General features: G+C 47.3%; 1 protein-coding gene across 1 annotated transcript in view; it reads left to right on the forward strand.

The window, feature by feature from the left end:
* The window catches only part of PPP1R14C (protein phosphatase 1 regulatory inhibitor subunit 14C), an 81,470-nt gene that overhangs the window by 28,718 nt on the left and 30,585 nt on the right, over positions 1-22,167 (forward strand). The window contains exon 2 of the mRNA XM_084778001.1: positions 20,756-20,839. Within this exon, the coding sequence (XP_084634127.1) occupies positions 20,756-20,839 (84 nt within the window). The remainder of the gene's footprint in view (positions 1-20,755; positions 20,840-22,167) is intronic.

Here is a 22,167-nt window from a genome sequence, read left to right on the forward strand (position 1 = left end):
GCACGCCTTTGATCCCAGCACTCAGGGAGGCAGAGGCAGGCGAATCACTGTGAGTTCGAGGCCAGCCTGGTCTACAAAGCCAGGATAGCCAAGGCTACACAGAAAAACCCTATCTTAGAAAAACAAAAACTAAAACCAACCAACCAACCAAACAAAAACAAAAAGAAAAAAAAACAAATTAAAATGTTATATTCTAACATGGCTTTAGTCACACTTGGCGGAGGCCTGTTTATAATCAAGGTTTCTTATTTTGTTAGGCGAATGTTCTGACTGGTCTTGTCACAACTGTACTCTGTGCTTCAAGCATCAGGGTTTCTAATTTAGAGCAAATTAATCTACTTCGGGTTTTATGGTGAAGAATCTATTTGTGTAAATCTTTTGCTAAGAGCTTAATTAGATGGTTGGATAAATATTTACACTGCACTCTCTAAAACCATAGATTTTGTTCCTAAGTGGATGCAGGGCATTAGAATTTTCTTTTTAAAATTAATTTAATTTAAAATTTTTATTTATTTATTTTTAATTTTTATTTTTATTCACATTGCATCCCAATTGTAACCCCCTCCCTTGTGTCCTCCCATTCCCACCCTTCCCTCCCTCCCCCAGCCCCCTCCCCTAGTCCTCTGACAGGGGGAGCCCTCCTCCCCAGCCATCTGACCCCAGCCTATCAGGTCTCATTAGGATAGCCTGCAGGATGGCGGATGGTGCTCCGTGCTCAGACCACTGGCTGGCCTGGCCTGGAGTGCAGGTCTGCTTGAGAAATGAGGAGACACCCGGTTGCTGGCACAAGCAGAACAAAGAGACGTAACTTTCTTGTGGAACATTCTAATCGACTTTGGCTCAAGTGCTAAACTCTCCCTTCTTACAAGTTCTATTTTCTTACATGTCACTGCATTCAGGCCTTAAGGGTCGGTGCAACCCATTCCTTTCCTTCAAGCAAAGCACACACACTGCTATGAATATAGACATAGGGTTTTAGTGTTGCTGTTATTTTTGAGACAAGGTCTCAGTCTGCTGGTAAAGCATGTCTGGAACTCACTATGTAGCCCAGGCTAGCCTTAGCTTCACAGAAATCTTGAGGAAGAATCTGATCTTTTGATTGATTATGGGGACAACTCCAGGGTGGCCTTGAGTGAGATTGAGAGGCATTCTCCTGTCCTTGTGGGTGACTGGGGAGACACTAGGTCTCCAGTGCAGTGTGGAGGCATTCTCCTGTCCTTGTGGGTGGCTGGGGAGACACTAGGTCTTCAGTGCAATGAGCCATCAAGCTCCCTTTTATGTGGGAGAGACATCTTGTGACTGCTAAACTCATCATTGCTCTATGACTAGCTCGGCTCTCCTCTCTGTAGGAGCCGCGCCTGATCTCACCTTTCAGAAGTGTTCACACTTGGAACCTTTGCGAGCTTCTCTCAGACCAATGCAGAATGCCTTGTATATGGTAGCCCCATCTGTGAAACTTTAGCTGAGATCACGATCCTGCAGAGTGTACATTTCATTCAAAGGTGTAAGTAATGGTAATTCAACGGGAATAAGCCACTAAACAGAAAAGCACAGAAAATAGAGCTAAGCAGACCAGGATTTTGGTCCCACTTCCACCGTCCATATCTGTGCAATGAGCCCACAGCATCTATAAAGTGAGAATAAACACTTGAGACAGAGTGCTTCCCAGGGGCAGAGTCCCTCAGGATACAAAAGTGACTGGTGACAAGAGAGAAAGGATTCACCCAGATTACAATTCTGGCATTCTGGGTGACAGTTCTGTTTAAAGCTGAAGCTGTGTTTCATTTGGCCATTTTCAGTTTCTGGCCCCTTGTCTGAAAACCTGCCCAAGAGGGTCAGATTTGTACTTGTGAGGGTCAGCGAGAGACTAAGTGACTGGAGCATTGACCGATTAGTAATAAAAGATGAATTCCTGAGCCATAAATCTGTGCTTTAAAGGCTGGGTGTATACCAGCAAGGACCTGATCTTGTCACAACTATGAAGTTGATGTATACAATCCCCTCTTTTCAAGATGGTAATAGCGACTATTCACCTAGACCTGTGTGCCAAGCGTGGTGCTGATGATGCTCACAGTCGATTTATTGCTACGCATGCCAATGCTAGTTGACTAGTGGGTGCCATGGTTACCCATGAGGAAGGCATGGAGAGGAGACATGGTTTGCCCTGCTCAGGCAGCTGGGAGTGGGGTCGGAGTCGGATGGAGGATGCAGTGGCAGTGGGTGAACCAAAACTACTCTGTTTGTTTTGTCTCATTTTTGTTGTTGTTGTTCATTTCTTTTGTTTTTGTTTGTAACTCGAAAGTGGCGCCAGTGTGAAGTGAGGAACGCAGACGCCTTGCTGAGCCACACCAATCCCGGCCTTGGCCTTTTTGTGGGTTTCTGGAAGTTGTCTTTGTAGGTGACGGCTGAAGGGAGAAGGGAGTTATAACCCAGAACAGGTCAGTGTGACTCCCAACAGCAAGGGTCAGGAGAGACGGTTGTCTGGCTTCTGTTTAGAGCTAGGCAGATTCAAAACTGAGCTTGAACTCCAAACCCAGACGCAGCTCTCTGTTGTCTCTTGAACTAACTGTGGATTTTGTGCCCACATCACGCGGCGGCTGCTTCATTAGGGAGCCAATGGCTTCCACCCACTTCACTCTGTCCAGTCTGTCCCATCCGTATAGCCCAGTCTTCCCCGGGACACAATTTATATGTCAATCATAAAATATTTTTTTTTACATTCATTAAAGGAAGGATTCTATTTATCAAGAAATAATTTACCATCCCAAGGTGTTCCTCAAATATGTCCTCAAAATGATTAAGTAATGTTGCATTTAAAAGAATTTACACTCTATTTAATCACCTTGGCCCTTCTACTGCTGTCTCTTTTAGCACAAGCAATTCTATCCTCATTAACCCCCCCCCCAAAAAAAATACATTGCCTGACTGCAATTAAAAGGTAAGAGGTCCTTGGAATTTGTTACAGAGTTTAAGATCTACTTCCTGTGTCTATACTACCTGCTCGTAGCTTTTTGCTATTTTTCAGTATCTCCTTGAATACAGAGGAAGTTATTTAAAGGTGAGGTGAAACCCAGTCATACATAAAACAGTTGATTTAACAGGCACTCAGTCTAAGATGAATGGAAAAAGAGCAGCAAGAGTTGTACAAAGTAATGTGTGTCCAGTTCCCCTTTGCATTTTTTGACTGAGAAGCTTGCAGTTTCAGTCTTTAAAAAATATGGTTCTCACAATCTTCTCTGCAAATTTAGGTCAATTTTAGGAGGACGTTAGGTACCCTTGTTATTTTATGGGTTACTTTTATTAACTTAAACATTAGAAAATGCACTTCACAGTGGTTTCAGGCCCAAGCATCTTACTGGGAATAATCTTAGTTTATTTATCATTGTTTATTCATGAATTTTTATTATTCAGGAAAAACTGCACAGCCTGAGTCCAAGTGTGAGCACCATGCTGTGTCTGGGGGTGATGAGCCATAGTTTTGTCCCAAGGAGAGTTTGCAGGTGGAGGTGAGGGCTGCCCACCTTGATGTTCTGTTTTCATTTTATTGTGGTAGATCACACATAATGTAAAAGTCACTGCCTTTAAAGCATTCTGTTCAATGACACTAAGAGCTTCACATTGTTGGACAACTGTCCCCATCATTCATCTTTAGACATTCTCACTTCCCAAAACAGGGACCCTGAGTACACTAATTTTTTTTTTACATATGAATGACCACAGAGGTGTGGTCACAGAGGGCAGGAAACTCCTGTGCAGTGTCAGGTGAATATCAGTGGTCAGCTTGACCAGCCTTCACCCCATCTCCAGTGTTCACCGGAATCAAAGTCCAAAGACCCAAGACTCTTTGAGTCTGGCTCCTGTTGGAGCTGAAGCGCATGCTTCCTTCCTGGGTCAAACAGACCAAAAAGCACGGTCCTCTTTAGCCCCTCCCCTTGCTAAATGACAGTCTTGGCCTTAAATGAACCATCACAATATACTCTTGACTCCACTCGGCTATTATCTGAGCCACTTGGAACAGCCTAGAAGCAAGCAAGATTTATGGTCATCCAGGGTAGCTGAGCAACCATAAATTGTGAGCCATACTTGCCTTCATGACAACTGCGGAAGCTCCCCAGAGCCACTAGGACTCAGATCAAATCACACAGTTGTCACTGGGCAGCAAGTGATTGTGGAACACCCACTAGGTGTGAGGTGTTCTGTCTCCCCTTCCATTTCGGTCAGTTATTTAGCTGGCCTCCCAGCAAGGCTTTGGATTCTTGAACTTTATTTTTGTTTGTTTGTTTGTTTCAAGCCTCTTTCCCCGCCCCCTTAGTGTGCAAGGTTGAGTCTGTCTGTCAGGGTAAGGTACCCGGTGCAGTGGGGGACTGAAGCACCTCGGAAGTAAGCATTTAACACCTCTTTCTGGGAATAACAACAAAGATTAGCATAATGATCCTGCCCCTTACTTTTTGTCACCTTTCTTTTCTTTGTAAGATAAACACACAATCGACCCAAGTGGTTCTAGTGTTAAAACTGAAGCTTGGCACTTCTTCCCTCTTCGGATACCCATGTCTGGTCTCTAATCAGAGTGTGTGTTGTAGTAGTGAAAGGGACAGGTGTGGGGGGGAGGCGAGAGTGGGAGCTTGCTTTGCTGTTGAGTCAGAATAACAGAACAGTGGGCTTTGAAGAGGAATGTGACTAGGAGCTGATTGCCTGGAGTATGAATCTAAACACCAGTGTGGCATTATAAAGGCAACTGTATCCCAACCGGGTTGTCAGAACCTGTGGAAAAAAGGGGAGAGTTCCCTTAGGGCCAAGAAGGGCCCAGAGAAGGGCCCTACCTTACTTTCCCCTGTCAGCACCAGCCACTCTCCATGATCTAAACCTTAAACTGCTGTCTCTTTTCAAATGTATTTTATTGATTATTATTGAGGGCCGGGGTTGGCACATATGCCACTTATGTGCATGTAGAAGTCAGAGGACAACTTTGTGGAGTCTTTATTCTCCCTCAGGGTTCAGGGGTCAACTCAGCATATTAGTTATTCTTCTGTGGCATGCTCCTCCTACAAGGCCACACCTCCTAAACCTCCCAAACAGCTGTGTCAGCGAGGACAAATATTTTTAAGTGTCAGATTATGAAGGATATGTCATTTAAACTGACTACACTCAGGTCTGGAGGTTTGCACAGAAGGACTTTAGCTACTGAGCCATCTTGCTGGCTTAAGTTGTTGTCTCTTGTCATGTAACCTTGGGGGACATTCATTTATATCAGAAGACTAATAGAAGACTTGCACAAACTGTCTGCAAAGCTTCTCTCTCTGTCTCTCTCTGTCTCTTTGTCTCTCTGTCTCTCTGTCTCTCTCTGTCTCTCTCTCTCTCTCTCTCTGCCTGTCTCTCTCTCTCTCTGTCTCTGCCTGTCTCTGTCTCTCTCTCTGTCTCTCTCTCTTTCTCTGTCTGTCTGTCTCTCTCTCTTTCTGTCTCTCTCTCTGTCTCTCTCTGTCTCTCTCTGTCTCTCTCTCTGTCTCCCTGTCTCTCTCTCTCTCTCTCTGTCTCTGTCTCTCTCTGTCTCTCTCTCTCTCTCTGTCTCTCTCTCTCTCTCTTTCTCTGTCTGTCTCTCTCTCTCTCTCTGTCTCTCTCTCTCTCTCTGTGTCTCTGTCTCTCTCTGTCTCTCTCTTTCTCTCTCTGTCTCTCTCTGTCTCTGTCTGTCTGTCTGTCTGTCTGTCTCTCTCTCTCTCTCTCTCTCTCTCTCTTCTTTCTCCCTCTCTGGCTATACAAACCCCCTCCCATTGAGTCTTATTCTGAGTCCATTTCTTTATGGAGGCAGAGGAGAAAAGGTTGAGTTAAAATATGAGTCACAGGCTCAGCTTGTCCCAAGCCCTACACATATGAGCAACCTGACTGCAGTTACTGTTCTTTGTCCAAAAGCTCGCTCTGGGTGCATTTTACGTCCATGGGAATCTTATCCCCAACAGCCGTCTGTGGAAGATGACTCCACATCCAGGCTCCAGGGTCACTTGTCTTGCATGGATGGGTAATAAGTGTTTGAATTGAGCGTTCACTGCTTGCCTCAGGGGTGGGGGTGGGGGTGCAGGGGTCTTTGAGGTTAGGGAGGAGGGAACAGATGGCCTAGAGCTGACAGGCTGCTTCACAGAGTGGCAAAACTGACTTCCAGACTGTCACAGGATGCCTAGGGTGGGCATCCATGTTATTTGTAGAAAAAGGTGGTCCTGTTTCCAGTGTGGAGGCAATCTGCTGTGACACCTGTCCTCTGCCTGTTCCATGGAGGAGGGCAACGTGAACGCCAGCCTCTGTGTGCTTGTGCTTGGTTTGTGTGTGTGTGTGGCATCAGCAGTCCTCCTTCCTGGAGGATGGACCACTTCCCACCCAGGCAAGAGTGAATGGCTGAGCAGTATTCTCCCTCCCACCCAGAACTGCCTCTCGCCATCTTGACACTGATAGCCCTTCATCCTGGTGGGGGGTGGGGGTGGGGGAAGACCCACATGTGTACTTACAAAAGCAATAGAAGATGAGTTCCTCAATGAAGGTGCAAGCAGGATTTGAGAAGTACTAAGGTGGCCGCAGCAGAGCCATCTGTTCTCAGATGGTCTCTGAAGAAGCCAAGACTATCAGTGGCGGAGTGACAGGTCCCTCACAGCAACCCTCGTGCTGCTGAGAGTCGCCTCAGTGCCGAGCGAGGGACAGAGAGAGCAGCTCGCATCACAGCCATCTGCTTCTTTCATCACTGCTGGTTTAAACTCTTCTTGCCTGATGCCCCAAACTGTAGAGGTGGGTCTTAGATCTTGCTGATCTCTGAAATTCAGTACCTAAGACGGTGCCCAAGCCACAGTATGCGGCCAGCAAATAGAGCAGAAACTGTGGTTTTCTTCAAAAGCATGGAAGAATTTGGGGCCCCGTTCCACTGTAGCTTTCTTCTTTCTTCTTGTCATCATCTACAACGAGTGGCTTCCCTTACTTAAAACGAACTCAAAACCTCTACAGTACTACCTACCCATGGTTCTTCCCTGTGTTCCTGTTGATAGGGGTCCCCAGGAATCGGCCATGTTTCTGAGTTGTGACTTGACAATGGTTCATCAGGCTTTTTCCAGGGAAGCGCTGTTACACTTAGGAAAAATTCCTTCAAAAGTCATGTATTGAAGCCGAGTGGCCAGTGTGATGGTGCCAAGAAGTAGATCTTTACAAGGTGGTTCCGTTATGAGGCCTCCTTCCTTGGGAATGGGCTTCATTCAGTGTTAAAGCGCTCGGCCCGCTTTTGCCTTTCGCCTCGTGAGGTGAGGATGCAGCGTTCTTCCTCTTGGGTGGGAGGTAGCAGGCAAGGTAACAAGGCACTGTTTGCAAAGTGGAGATGGAGATGGGGTCCCTCACTAGACGCAAAACCTGCCGGTGTGTTCGCCTTGGATTTCTAGGCTTCCAGAACCATGAGAAGGAAGTCTGTTCTTTTTGTTTTGTTTGTTTGTTGTTTATCGTTTTTCAAGACAGGGTCTCTCTGTGTAGCCCTGGATGTCCTGGACTCACTTTGTAGACCAGGCTGGCCTCAAACTCACAGAGATCCATCTGCCTCTGCCTCTAGAGTGCTGGGATTAAAGGCAAGCACCACCACACCCGACTCCCTCCTTGCAGTCTTTATTGGACCCTGTGCTCACCAAGTCTACACACAAGGTGTGCCTGTCCAGGACCAGGTAGTGGAGGCACACTGTGTCTAATCCTTTAGTTTATGCCTGCTCTGGACAGTGCTCTCAGGAGCAGACACGGCTTCCACTCTGACAGCCTGGATGACAGCAATAGGCAAAGCCACCATCTCGGCCATGTTTGTCACAGATAAGGCCCAGTTTTCCAGCCGAGGTTCACACATACTCCAAAATGCTCAGTGGCCCCCAGACTTGCCCGCTTCCCCACATGGTCACTGGTACCTTGAGTTTGTCTATACTTATCTTACAAGAGTTATGGATTCATGAATGCTTCAACCCTGCTGTCATCTGCTGACTCTTTGTGGAGCTCCATTGGGCCCTGATGTAGATGGCTTAACAACATCTCCACACCATGGCTTGGAGAGCCATTAGGCTCATACTACTGAAAGTGTCTCTTGTTTTCCCGTAATACATCTATGGTTCCTGAAACCCCCAGTGGGGAAACTTTCCTTCCTCCTTATGCCATGTCTCAAGAGGCTACAGCACAAATGGTGAGGCCATCTTTGCTGCTGCTGGTGGTGGTGGTAGTGGTTGTCACATTGATTGGGTGTGAAAACTTTGGGCAAGGTATAGTTGAGTGGTATATCTACTATGGGAACTGCTTGTTCTTTGAGGTTGGTTGTGACCCTGACACCATACAACGCACTAACAACTGATAGTTTAGAGACAGGATGACTGATGGAAACTGATAAATGTGCATAAAGTACAACAGATGCTATAAACATGCGATGCTATCAACCAGCTTCCGTGGGGTGGGGAGGCTGTGAGACAGTGACCGTAGCATACCATCCAATTACTTAGTATGTGCAGAGAGGCCTTGTGGAAGCCTAGGTGGGGCATGCTCTAAGAGACAGTAGCAAGTGGAGTGCTGAATGGGAAAGAGACCGAAGGCTGGCTCACAGAGTGTTGATGGATGTTAGTAAGAATTTCTTTAAGATTTTTTTCCTTTTTTTAAATTAAAAAAAATTTTTTTTTGGTTTTTTGAGACAGGGTTTCTCTGTATAGACCTGGCCATTCTGAAACTTGCTTTGCAGATGAGGCTGGCCTCAAACTCAAAGATGTGCTTACCTCTGCCTTCAAAGTGCTGGGATTAGAGGTGTTCCCATCACCACCAGAAGAATGTATGTATGTATGTATGTATGTATGTATGTATGTATGTATGTTACCCAGGGCTGAAGCCTGAACCCAGGGCCTTGCAGTTGCTAGGCAAACACTTTGCCTCTGAGCTAAATCCTCAACCCGAAGAAGTTATTCTTAAGAGAACTTGGAAGCCACTCAAAGGCTCTGGGAAGGAGAGTGACAGATCTGTCTTCTTAAAGCTGCCAGTGTGGCTGCAGAGTAGGAATTAGACTAGACAAGGGTGAGAATGTGTGTGGAAGCCAGCTCCAAGCCTCCTGAAATAGCTTAGCCAGAGGCGGCGGACTCACAGATAAAAAGTGCAGATTCTGTGACATGGGTTATGGAGTGACCAACGGAGTGGAGAGTTGCAAGGTGGGCTAGGAAGAAGACTGTCCACGCAGGAGTCGTGCGAACACAGACCACACAGAAGGCATCCAGGAGTCATAAATGGTTATGCTAATTATTTACAGAGGCGCCTGCCCTTTGTGCTGCTCATTTCCCAGGCAAGCTGTGGTAGTAATTGGCTTGTTTTGTGATCGCCTCTCTAAGACTCGAATTTACCTAACGGCAGGTGGGCAAAACATACCCTAATGTGTCCTTGGTACCCAATGGGAGATCCTCTCCTCTCCTGTGTGTTGTGAGGAAAGGGAAGAAAGGAACTTTCCAGCAAGGTCATGCAGAACAGCTCTGAAGGTTTGCCAGCATGCGCTGGGAGTTTCTCTCTCTGCCCCTCCCCCAGCTCTCCACTGCCATGCAGGCTAGGCACTGTGGAAGGGGCAGTGCCCTGGCCCAGCTGCTCCACCAGACTGTGCTCGCTGTGCCCTGCTCCAGGCTTTCTGGGCCTTGGCTTGGCCTCTCTGGCTTTCATCTGGACCCTTGTCTGTTTGAGTTTTTTCCAGAATGCTGTCTGTCAGCTGTGGCCCTGGCTTCTCTCAGCACTGAGTAGAAATCCCATTCTGAACAGCAAAGGCTTTGCCTGGCTTCGTGGCTCTTTCCCTGGCATCGTACCTTGGGGTTTTTGCTTACCTTTTCTTTTCTCCCCTTTTAATCTTTGTGGTTTTCAGCAAGTTGATGATGTGTTAGGCCTTTGTGTTTTTCCAGACATCAGCTATGAAAACTTCCCTGGCAGAGGCATTTACATACAGGATTTATGTATTTTTAAAAGGGGGAACTGACAGATTCTATATGAAGACCACCTAGTGTCCACTCTGGTCCCTTTGCTATGTAGTGAGCTTGCACTATGTCCCCGGGCTCAATCAGAGCCACTCTTCATGCAGGCTGGGAATTAAACAGCAGCCCTGTGTGACAAGGGTGGGAATAAAGGTGTGTAGAGCCACCTTGCCCTAGCACCCACAGACTACAGGGACCCATCTTTCTCTTACCCCCTGCTCTGGGCAGGCCATCATGCCACGGCTTGGCTGTGACCTGCAGGGAAGTGAAGTTTGGGTTCTTCAGTTCCCATGCTGAGCTTTGTCATCCAGACTCTCTGATTTCCTCTTATTCTATAAGGAAAGGGCAAGAGATATTTGTGATCAAAGATGCATGTGTCCATTGCTTCTGCCTGATTCTGCATCGCGCATGTGTGTATGTGTGTGTGTGTGTGTATACAAAGTGCAATTGTGTGTCTGAGTGCACATGTGTGAGTTTGTACAGGGTGCAATTGTGTGTCTGAATGCATGTGTGTGTGTGTGTGTGTGTACAAAGTGCAATTGTGTATCTGAGTGCACATGTGTGTGTGTGTGTAGGGTGCAATTGTGTGTCTGAGTGTGTGTGTGTGTATGTGCATACAGGGTGCAAATGTGTGTCTGGACACACATGTATGTGTGTATGTTGTAACCAGAGGACATCCTCGGCTGCCTTCCATCTAGAACACCAGTTCTCACACTGTAGGTTTCCCACTTCGGGAGCTTAATGATCCTTTCATAGGAGGTACAGATCAGATATCCTGCATATCAGATATTTACATTATGATTCATAACAATAGCAGAATTTCAGATATGAAGTTGCAATGAAAATATTTTATGGTTGGGGTCACAGCATTAGGGGGGTGGAGAACCACTGATCTAGAATTTTTGTGACAATGGAGACAGTGTGTCTTGTTAGCTTATACTTTCCGCAGTAGGCTAGGCTGGCAGGCAAATCCCAGGCATCTACTTGTCTCTCCTTCCATGTGTTCTGCAGGGAGTATAAGAAAATACAACCCATATCTCACTTAAAAAAAAAATCTTTTAAACATTGGTCCTGGGGCTCGAACTCGTGCTTCTTCATGCTTGCAAAGCAAGTGCTTTACCAAGTGAGCCATCTCCCCAGGACTCTGTATCTTTTAAAATTTTAATTTATCTGTATTCGGAGAGCATAAAGAGTTCTTCAGATATGTTCCTAAAAGGAATGTCTATGAGTAAGGAGAGATTTAGGGGTAGGGATGGGGTTCCTGGGGTACAATGATACCTGGTTAGCTCTGAAGAGGGAGAAACCACCTACCTGGTGGACAGGAAAGAAAAAGCTCCATGGGCCAACGGGTTGCAATCTAGGAAAACCCTTCTCAGCCTGGTTGCTTTTTGCTCCTGTTCAGTAGCCATGGTAACTCCTCAGACCGGGTGCCCTCTCAGGCGGCGCCGCCTCTCACCCCTTGATCTGCAGGGCGGTCTCACAGCCTGCTGCTTCCTGTTTGGTCAGCGTGCACTGGGCACTCGATGCTCATCTTCATTAAAGGCTTCCGCCTTCACCCACTTCAGTCTCTGGCAGAGTGGCACAGGGACACCTCAGTTGGCTGTGAAGTTTGGATCAGCAGTGACCCACATAAAGAGCCTAGTTGTAAGAACAGACTGTATATCACGTGACCGCTCTGCTCCGATCCGTGTTGTTTTTTAGTGGTTATTTCTGGGACTGTGAATGTGGTCTCTGCGTATGCTCTCCCTTTCCTGAAGCCCATTCTTCAGCAAGCAGAAGGGGTGAAACCTTGTAAAGCTAATCCGGGTCATGCTGTTCCTCTGCTCAGAGTCCCCAGCAGCTGTTCCTGCTCTTGGTACCTTCGGGATGCTTTATAGGGCCCTGTGATTCTCTGCAGGTGATCCCCACCTCACTGGCCCCAGCTCCACTGGGGACCCCGCACTCCTGCCACTGCAGCTTTTCAGGTATAGCTTGTCATCCATTCTTCTCCCCAAGTATGACTGGTGCGTTCTCTCTCTCTCTCTCTCTCTCTCTCTCTCTCTCTCTCTCTCTCTCTCATCTTCCATCTCAAGATCTTTTATTGAGATGTTTCTCACTTTTAATATCCCCAACCCCCTCCTTCTTTCCTTCTCTCCTGCCTAGATTTTTTTTCCTCCAAAATACTTGTCACCATTTACCTAACTATATAGTATGCAGTCTGAGGATCCCTCATCTGAAATACTGCAATCTGAAACACTCCCATAATTTCTGAGTGTCGTGCTAACACCCCAAAAGCATTGGATTGGGGGCCTGGGATGCAGCACGGTGGTAGACCAGTTGTCTCCTGTGTGTGCCGTGGTTTGAGTGAGAATGCTGCCTGTAGGCTCAGCTATTTCAGCACTTGCCCGTGAGTGGGTGGTGCTGTTTGGGGAGGGTTTAGAAGGAAATGAGGTGAGCTCTGAAAGCTTAAAGCCTGGAGCCATTTCCTGTTTGCTCACTGTTTCCTGATTGTATTTGAAGATGTGATCGCTCAGCTTCCTTCTCCTGCTGCCATGCCTGCCACTCTGCCAGGATGGACTCATACCCGTTGGAACTGTAAAACAAAATAAACTCTCCCATAAGTTAACTTGTGGATCGTTAACCCAGTCTGCCAGTCCCTTGCTGCTCAGCATGGTGATCTAGGTTCCTTTCCCCAAATCCACATGGTGGAAGGAGAGAACTGATTCTTGCAAGTTGTTCTCTGACCTTCTGGAGCCCCTTGTGGCCTAGTCACACCCTCGTGTGTGCATGCACACATACACACACACCCCCATGATGAGAAGTAAAGTAAAACATTAAAAAAAAAAAAAACCAAAGCAAAACAGGAAGTTTTGGACATTGGGTTTTCAGATTAGGCATGGTCAACCTTAAAGTTTCTGCTGATGCTGTGAGACCTAAGCTCAGCTTGCCTCCAGTTCCATGCATCGCAGATAAAGATACCTGAACCTATGTGTTCACCATCTGTGTCCCTGTAGAGAGCAAGAATGTTTGCCAGTGCATCACTTCTTATCCCTGCCCAGCGGTAAACAGACAGGATGTGGACTCTCCTGGAACCCTGAGGTCCTGATGTAGCTATGCCTTCTTCTAGAACGGCGGTTCTCAACCTTCCTAATGCTCTGACCCTTTAACAACGGTTCTTCATGTGGTGGCATAAACCATAAAACTATTTTGTGCTGCTACTTCATAACTGTAATGTTGCTACTGTTATGAAATTGTAATGTAAACATCTGATATGTGGGATATCTGATATGTGACCCCTGTAAAAGGGTCGGTGGACTCCCAAAGGGGTCATGACCCACAGGTTGAGAACCACCATTCTAGAATACTCTAACATCAACGGAATGCCAATCTTCTTGTCTAGCTGGCAGTGTTTGATCCATGCTGTTGCTGTGTTGAGATAGCAGTGGGATTTGGGCTGCTAATGACATGCTGGTGTGTCACATGTCATTTGTTAATAAACCTGGAAGTGCTAAACGGAGCCTGCGAGCTGTCAAAAAATCAAACACATCCCAAGGTGTTTGTAAAATAATACAACACTTGGTCAGTTGCCTCCTACGTGCTTTCATGAGCAGGAAGCGAGGGAAACAGAATGTGTGGGGGTTGGGAAAGCATGTGCGGTGTCCCTGTCCCATCTGCAGCAGTTGTCACTTGTCTATGTGTTGAGCGCCTCAGAAAGGAACATAAGCTATGGGGTGTTTGACAAGGGTGGGATAAGCCTTGGTGTTTTGATAGACAAGAACAGTAATTCTTATTAATAAAATGTAAACCATCCCTTTACGATAAAGTCATTTGTGGTCAGGGATGTGTGTGTGTGTCTGTGTGTCTGTGTGTGTGTGTGTGTGTGTGTGTGTCTGTCTGTCTATCTCATTCATGTGGCCAAGGATGGCCTCTGACTCACCATCTAGCCCAGGATGCTCTTGAACTCCTGATCCCACTTCCTGAATGCTGGGGTTACAGGCATGTATCATCATGTTTGGCTGGTGTGATGCTTTTAAAGGAGTAGTTGGTGAGGTTGGCTGCTCAGCTCTGAGGAGATTTCTGTTCACTTAGTCTTTAAAGCAAGTGCATGCTGGGGAAATACCATAGTGTGCCATCAGACTGGAACAAGGTTTTGTATTTACTCCTGTTGTTTAATGTCCAAGTTAAGGACAATCTGACCCCACTAGGAGGCCATGCTGCCTCTGAAGTGTGTGTGTGTGTGTGTGTGTGTGTGTGTGTGTGTGTGTGTGTGTGTGGTACTGGACCCACATCTTGGTACTTAGGATCACAGACACACAGACACACAGACACACAGACACACCGCTGGCCTAGCTTTGGCTCTTCAAGCCTCTGTCTCCTTGTCCTTCCTCAGTCATGATTTTGCCCTCCCTGAGCCTTGTCAGTTAGCACTCCTGGTGTCTTCTTCCTCCGTTGATTTCTTTGCTTCTCCAGAGTGCTTCTTTCCACACAGGGGGTACACATACAGAGATTTAAGACAAGATGTGTCAAAATGCCTGTGGTTTTTCTTGTCATTTTTGACTGACCTTTTTGGGAGGAGATGGGCATTGAAGTTAGAAAACATCCCTCCTTGCACTTGTAGAACTCTTTCTTGCTCTGGTTTGGATACAGTTTGTTTCTGAAGGCCCATGTGCACCAAGCTTGGTCTCCAGGGTGGTGTTGTTGAACTGGTAGAATCTTTAAGAGGGGGAAGTTCCTTAGATTGTGGGGATCCCCCCCCCCGCCCACTCACAGAAAAGGTTAACGTCAACATTTCAGAGTGGAATGAGTTGGGTCTCACAGGAATGGGTCAATTTTAAAATGAGTTGGTCGTCATTAATGAATGACCTTGGCCCCTCCCCTGCCTCTTGCCTCCTGCCTCTCATGTGACTTCCTCCATGTGTCCTACTGTGTGAGGCTGCCACGAGGCCCTCCTATGAGCGTGCTGATGTCATGCTGTTGGACTTCCAGAATGGTGAACTGAATAAATCTCTTTTCTTTGTAAATCTTCCAGCTTCAGACTTTGTGTTACAGCTACACAAAACAGCTTGCTGCTGGCTTTGAGCAGTCGATGTCCCTGTTAGGAAGCCTGCTGGCCGTGGCTCTCATGCAGCTTGTCTCAAAAGCCTCCGAGGTCTGCTTTTCATTCCCAATGTTGCAGTATTTTTCTGTGGGGATGCTTTCTCACAGACTGCTAATTTAAATATTTAATATTATAGCATCATTCACATATGCACCAACTGAAAAACAGGTACAAACTCCTGATGCTTATGGATAATTCTTCCAATTATCAAATTATACCCGAATTGCAAATTCCGCACAAAGCGCAACCACCTTAAATGCGCACCATTCATGGACCATGATGGCTGACTTAGTTCTTTCAGCAGCACGGATTCCGTGCATATTGCTGTGGTTCCGTGTGACCTGTGTGACGTCTCCTAGCATCACTCCATCTTAATAAGTCATTCCTACTATTAAGTTTATATATGGTTAGTCTGCCCTCCGACCTTTGTCTCATTAGCCCGTGACAACTAATGCAGTTCTGTTTGGTGCAATGTGTAAATGCAGTTGGCCCAGAATGGTGCAGTCATAGGAGGTCATTCCAAGAATATGCTTGCTTCCAGGAATTTGGCAGGGAGGAGGTGGTGTCATTAGAATGAAAACATGAAGCATAAATGTTTTCACAGAGAGTTCACATAACCCATTCCATTCTTACCTTATATCTCCTGGGTCAATCACCCCTGCTCCACACAGGCTTATATAAAGGTGAGATATCAGATATTTGGCTGGTTTCTTCAGCCCCACCCCCACCAGCCTGTCTCTTTGGAACTGCCACAATCTGCCTAGTGGTTCATGCCATTGTGTCTTTCCGTGCCTGCTTTGGAAAGGAGCCTTCTGAGAACTGCCAGAGAGCTTGTGTGCTGAGCTCAAAAACACAATCTCTTTTCAAGTCTAGGTTTAGCTTGATCAGTCCTGCTGGCCTTGCATTTCTGGGACAAGGGGACATATGCATTTTGTAAATGCTTAATTGACCCCTCTCAAAGTCCAGTACCAACCTTCTGGCTAGCTAGAAATGTGTATGCTCCTGCGAGAAGAGGAGAGGAAGGGATGGGGAAGGGAGAAGGAGAGGAAGGGGGAGGGAGACACACAAGAGAGAGAGAGAGAGAGAGAGAGAGAGAGAGAGAGAGAGAGAGAGAGAATATATGCATGGTCTGTTGTGTGTGACACTGGGGTTGTATTCCTGTATTCCAGGCAATTTGCATGCAAATATGTGTGTATATGACAGTGTTTGTGTGTGTGAAAGAGTGTGCATAGTATGGTGTGTGGTGGTATGAAACAGGACTCATGGGGGTGCATGTAAATATGCACAAGTGTAGTATGGCGGTGTAGATACGCATGTCAGCATCCATGGTGGTATGCACCGTGGTGAGTGCCTATGTCATTACTACAGGAGGGCTTGGCTCATTCTGTCTCAGCCACATCACTGAAGGCTGTGTAGGGCTCCTGGCCACTGTGGCTGCTTATTAGGGCCACATATTGTCACCCAGTCCTTCAGTGTGGCCCTGTGCACTGCAGATTGGGAATCCTGCCTCTGCTTCATCGCTGGGGTGAGGCTGGGCATGCTGACCTCTTAGCTGTTGGGTAGGTTTGTGGTTGTCTTAGTGGTCCCAGTGTCTCCATTGTTTCCCTCAATCTCTAGAATATTTGGAGCTCAGAACCTGTATCTGCTCTTCACTTTTTCCTTCTCCAGTGTCCAATTCAGTGCTGGGTTCCCTCTGTGCTCCTTGCATAGTTTCCACACCATTCTTTTTTGTTTGTTTGTTTGTTTGTTTGTTTTTTCAAGACAGGGTTTCTCTGTGTAGCCTTGGCTGTCCTGGACTCACTTTGTAGACCAGGCTGGCCTCGAACTCACAAACCTGCCTCTGCCTCCCGAGTGCTGGGATTAAAGGTGTGCGCCACCACTCCCGGCTTTTCTTCCATTCTTGATGACTCCCACCTCGGTCCAGTTGCCTCAGCCCTGGATGAGGACAGCCCTGGATGAACTTCCCCATCAGCCCGGGGCCTGTAACTGGCCCAGCTCCTTTCTTTGTCTCTTCCTGCTCTTGCTCTCAGTGGCCATGTTCTCAACAAGTCAGGGTGACTTCCGCTCGTGGCTGTCCAAGTTCATCTCTCCTGCTCTACTTCTTGGTGAGTTTTTAAAGCCTCAGATTTTTCTTTGCTTCTTACATTAAGAATTGTAGTTTGGCCAACTTGCAGGAGATGGCGGTACCTAATTTTCACCCACTCTGTGAGTGGCTGGCTATGTTACAGTTTATGGAAAGCCACGAGACAAAGGCTGGAACATACCTAAGTTTAACTGTCAGACAGGCTAAATGTTTTTTATTTGTTTCTCTGTTTTTCACTCTGGGGAAGGGGATGTGGGCTGCGAGATGCCTCCTTCCTCTAGTACAGAGATTTTTTTTTTTTTTGAGTCCAGGCTGAGAACATGTTTTAAAGAAGCATCTTTGAGGGTTTTGTGGGTGGTGGAATACACCCACAAAGAAACCCAAAACCACAGAACAGAACATCTGTTGGAGGTTAGTACTGCTGCGGTCCACTCCTGGGATGGGTGGTGAATGGAGCCTTTGCTCTGTTCCCTTCAGAGGTCAGATTCAGCTTCGGCTGTTGAGTGCCTGTTAAATGCACTGATTGTATATTGGGGTTCAGGGGGTGATATCCTGAAAGCAGAAGGGAAGACACGGTATCTCTGAGAATCATATCTCTCCCACCGGCGCTGGGGCGTATGGTCATAGTCTCAGTACTAGTAGAGCTTGCCTAAAGAAGCTGGGCGCTGCTAACATTCCCTGGCACTCCGCGGAGCACTTCCTGACACCAGCGCTACTGTATGGGGACACATCTTCAATGTGGGGCAAATACCCAAAAGCAGCCCCTCTGGTTCAGGCACTGTCAACAGACAGTGGGAGCCTTCACCGCCCTGTAGGTGATTGGGTCTGTCATTCCTCTGGGATCAGCATTCCAGAGCTAGAAAGCTGAAGAGAACCTCCATGCATGCAGAATTGCCAGCCTCTGAGAGCCTGTGCTCTCTGTACAAGCTGCACTCTGTGGCCCCAGGCCTCTGAAGCAGTGTGTCAGGCAGAGACTCTGTAGCTCAGTCAGTCCTGACCACCTGTCAGCATGGCCTCACAAAGGAGCTCAGAGTGTCCCAGTCACATGACCATGGGTCTCAGAAGTGATCTGGGAGTCAGTCACCTTAAGACTCAGTATTTCCTCTGTACCTCTTAAGCTCTTTTGACATGAAAGCTTTTTTTTTTTTTTTTAAGATTGAGGCTTTGCTTCCTGACTCTAGCGCAGAGGGCTAGTGGCCCCATGGCCGCGCTGCCCATCAGGACCTTCTGTGATGACGAAACATTCTAAATCTAGGGCAGGAAGCACTGGCGGCATGAGTGGGCTCAAGCCCTTGAAACGTGCTTGGTGTGAACGAGAAACCAAATCCATCTCTGGCTCTCGTTCTGAGGCATTTAAACCCCACCCGTGATGACCGTAGCAGGCAGCCCAGCTCTCTAAATCTGAGGAAACAGGGCAAGCACAGCAGCTAACAGAGACACATAGCCCTGTGCAATCCTAAGGAAAAGACATTTGGCTGAGGTGTCCCATGCCTGGGGCAAACATCACGCAAGTCTAAGCTGGTTTGATAAAACTTGGCTCAGCATCAACGCTGTTCCTGTGATTTTGTGAAGGGGGGGGACGGGGAGGGGACACCTCACTTCTGTGCTGTTCAGAGACAGTAGTCACTATTGACTGTGCTTTTGTCTCCTTCTAGAACAGAAGACTCCAAGCCACCTACAGGTCTCATTTCTTGAGCAGGGTCTATGCCAGGTTCCTCTGCTTGATTTTTACAAAGCCATGACATGAACAAGTGCTTGGTGTCCACAGAGGACTAAATACTGAACCCAGAGATCTGTTCTAGGGAGGAGTCAGGAGAAGGTGAAAGGGAAGCTGCGCCATCCCTAGCTGAGATGAAAATTTAAGGGGTTGTCTATTTTGTGCGGCGTTTCTTGAAGGGAGCCAGCAGAGACCTGCAGAAGTGTTCTTGCCTTACAAGGTACTGATTAAAGCGATGCTGAGCTATAGATGGAGCTGAATTTGTCTCCAGCTTCACTTTTTGAAATACACATACTGGGATTCATTATTAGGGGCCATTAATCCATTGTCCTAGGGATGCCTAAGGGATAAGTGGCCTGCCTGGTGCCACCTATGGATGAATCACCAGGCCATGGCCTCCCACAATACCCTGTTCTGCCAGTTATTCTGTAAGCCAGTGGGGGCTTCACTGCTGGTGTTTGCATCCTATTTGGTCCTTCCATTGTAGAGAATCTGGCAAAGTCTACACAGCTGCTGCTAATCTGTTTAGGGCTCCACGCTGCCCGCCCCCTCCCCCCCACCCCCCCTGCCCCAAGAGTGCCACATTTCCCCCTACCAGTGTTCCTTTTCTATCACGATTTCAAATAAACACCAAATCAAATGGTTGGAGATACTCAGCATGTGATCCTTGTCAGGAAGTCAAGTACAGGTAGTTTATTTACATGGAGCAGGTGAGGCCAGGTTGGCCCTGCTGTCCTCACATGTAGCTAGCTTTCTTTCCAGCTGCGGGTGACACCCTTCAGCTCTCGCTGTGGCTGACTGGAGTTAGGCTGCTGGTGACTCTATGGGGCAAGATGGAGCACTGAGCTGCAGATCTCTCTTGCAGCCTGGTTTGTATTTACAGCAGAGGATGTCATTACTCAAATGACAAAACAGAGGGCTGGGGACAGAGGGCCACTGAGTGCTAGATATTGGAGGCCCTTCACCTTTCTTGTCCTCTCTTCTGGACTGGATGTCTTTGGTTGCTCAGCCTAAATTGGCTGGAACAATAGAAGGCGTCAACTCAAATGAGCTTGGCTTAGTGGCTTTATCTGAAACTACTTTTAAGATGTTTTTATTACATCCTAGAGCTTTTCACACAGCAGTTCTGGATCATATTCACTCCCGTCTCTTCACCCCTCCTCCTCCCAGGCCCACCCCTCCCCCACCCTTCTTGTCCTCTTGTTTTTGTTTTAGAAGAGACTGTCCCACTGCAGCTGTCTTGGTCCTTCCAGCACTCCCGACTCTTGTGTCAACCTTGTCCTAAGCTCAGGCTCTTTCGTGGCAGCAAGAGGCCACCAGCAATGTCCAGGGCTCTGCGTTTCCTCAGCCTGCACTCGATCAGAGAGAATGAGGGGGCTCTCTTGTGGAAAGAGCACCTTTCTTAGAACCCCTTTGGGCCTTGGAATCCACATGTTTTGATGAGTTGGTGTCTGATGAGGTGATGCTTCTGACCCAAAACCCATGGTGGCATCAGGATTCCTCCAGACCATGGCCTGGGAAGGGAAACGGGGCCCAAAGTAAAAAAATGGGTGTGGTTGCCTAGAGAAAAGTGTCTGTGGATCAGAAAGTGTAATTCCTGCCTTTTCTGTATTCTGCCAATCTACCATGATCCAGCTGTAGGTGTGAGTACTGTTAGGAGCAGAATGCATCACTCACACTCTTTCCCCCCCCCCCCCCCCCGTCCCTCTTTTCCTTCCTTCCCACCTCTCATTTCTATCCCCTTTCCTTCACCTTCCCTCTCCACTCTCTGTTCCTCCAGCCTTGCCTTCTTCCCCTGTTACCCATCGACCCTTCTGGTTGGGTAACTGAGTCCTGTGTTGAACTCATTAGCATGCCAAATTTAGTTCTACCCAGCACTAAAACCTTCACATTTGCTCCCCCAGGAAGAAGAAATGCCAGATGTCGAAATCGACATTGATGAGCTTCTTGATGCTGACAGCGAGGAAGAAAGAGCTTCAAAACTCCAGGTAAACAGCTTTCCAAGCCTATAATTTTCTGATCATGGATGTTTGAGTCCACCTGGGTCTCCAAAGCCTGGCCATCAACTGATGCTGTCTGGTGAGATGCTGGTTGTCACCAAGATTTGAGCAGTGTCCCTTTGCAGAACAGAAAGCTTTGATGCTAGCTCTTGACCGCCAACTGCAAGGCGGATAATAAAACAGATGTTGACAACAGTAGTTTCCCAGGGACCTTCTGCGACAGTGTTCCCACGCCTTATTATCTTGAGAGAAAAAGCTGGCTCTACCTTAAAAGGTCAATCTCCAGGCAAAGCAGAGGGTGCTGTACAGGCAGATGGGAAGGACCTGTGGGGTATCCAAGCCCTGGGCTGTCACCTCACCACTGTGGATTAAATCACTCGTGAAAGCAAGTTCTAGAATTAGATTGCTTGGAATGTAATTCTGTTCAGTAAAATATCTTTTATGAGGTGCTCATCTGATTGCAGTCTGCCAGAACAGTGAAGATTGAGGTGCCTAGTATTCTTTAGCAGAAAGCAGTAAAACACGCCTCTTCCTGTGCAAGGTCATGTCTCAGTCTGCACTGGGCAGTTCTGAACTAATTAACCCCTGACCTGCCGTTGTTCTTAATGTCCACTGGTGATTACTGTTAGTGGCTGTTGGCTGTCCTGGATGGCACATGATGACGGGGGGGGGGGGGGGGGGAGGGGGGCATCAACATGGGTATTTTACTTCATTGATGTGATTAATGTATTAGTAATTACTAGGTGCCTTGAGAGTGGCAAGCAGCCTCAGTTCCAATGGCTATTCTTTGTAGATTTCACTGGGAGACAATAGGGGTTTGTTTTGGTTTGCTTTTCAAGACAAGGTTTTCTTGTGTAGACTTGGCTATCCTAAAACTTGTTCTATAAACCAGGCTAGCCTCGAACAGCCAGAGATTTGCCTGCTTCTGCCTCCTGAGTAGTGGGACTAAAGGGGTGAGCCACCACACCCGGTCCCATGACAATAGTTTTGTTGTTGTTGTTGTTGTTGTTTTGTTTTTGTTTTTAAAGATAAATCAGTCATAAGTTCTATAGAAAATAAAATGACATGAATATCAGTTGAGAACTTGACAGGGACTTTTAGTTGCTCTCTGGGCCCCTCTCCTGCTTGGTTTCCGGGGTCAGTGAGAAGAGCAGACAATAAAACCATCTATGGTTGCATTGTGGCCAGAACCCTCTCTCCATGTCCATCTTGGCTGCCACCACCTTGCACAGGCAGCATCCCAGCTTTAAGTAGGTCCACTTTAATATGAACCAGGTAGGGATTCCAAAGGGCAGGGTGTGAGTGTGCACATGTGT

The sequence above is a fragment of the Acomys minous genome (genome assembly GCF_964271855.1).
Source record: "Acomys minous genome assembly, chromosome: 3".
Taxonomy (NCBI): Eukaryota; Metazoa; Chordata; class Mammalia; order Rodentia; family Muridae; genus Acomys; species Acomys minous.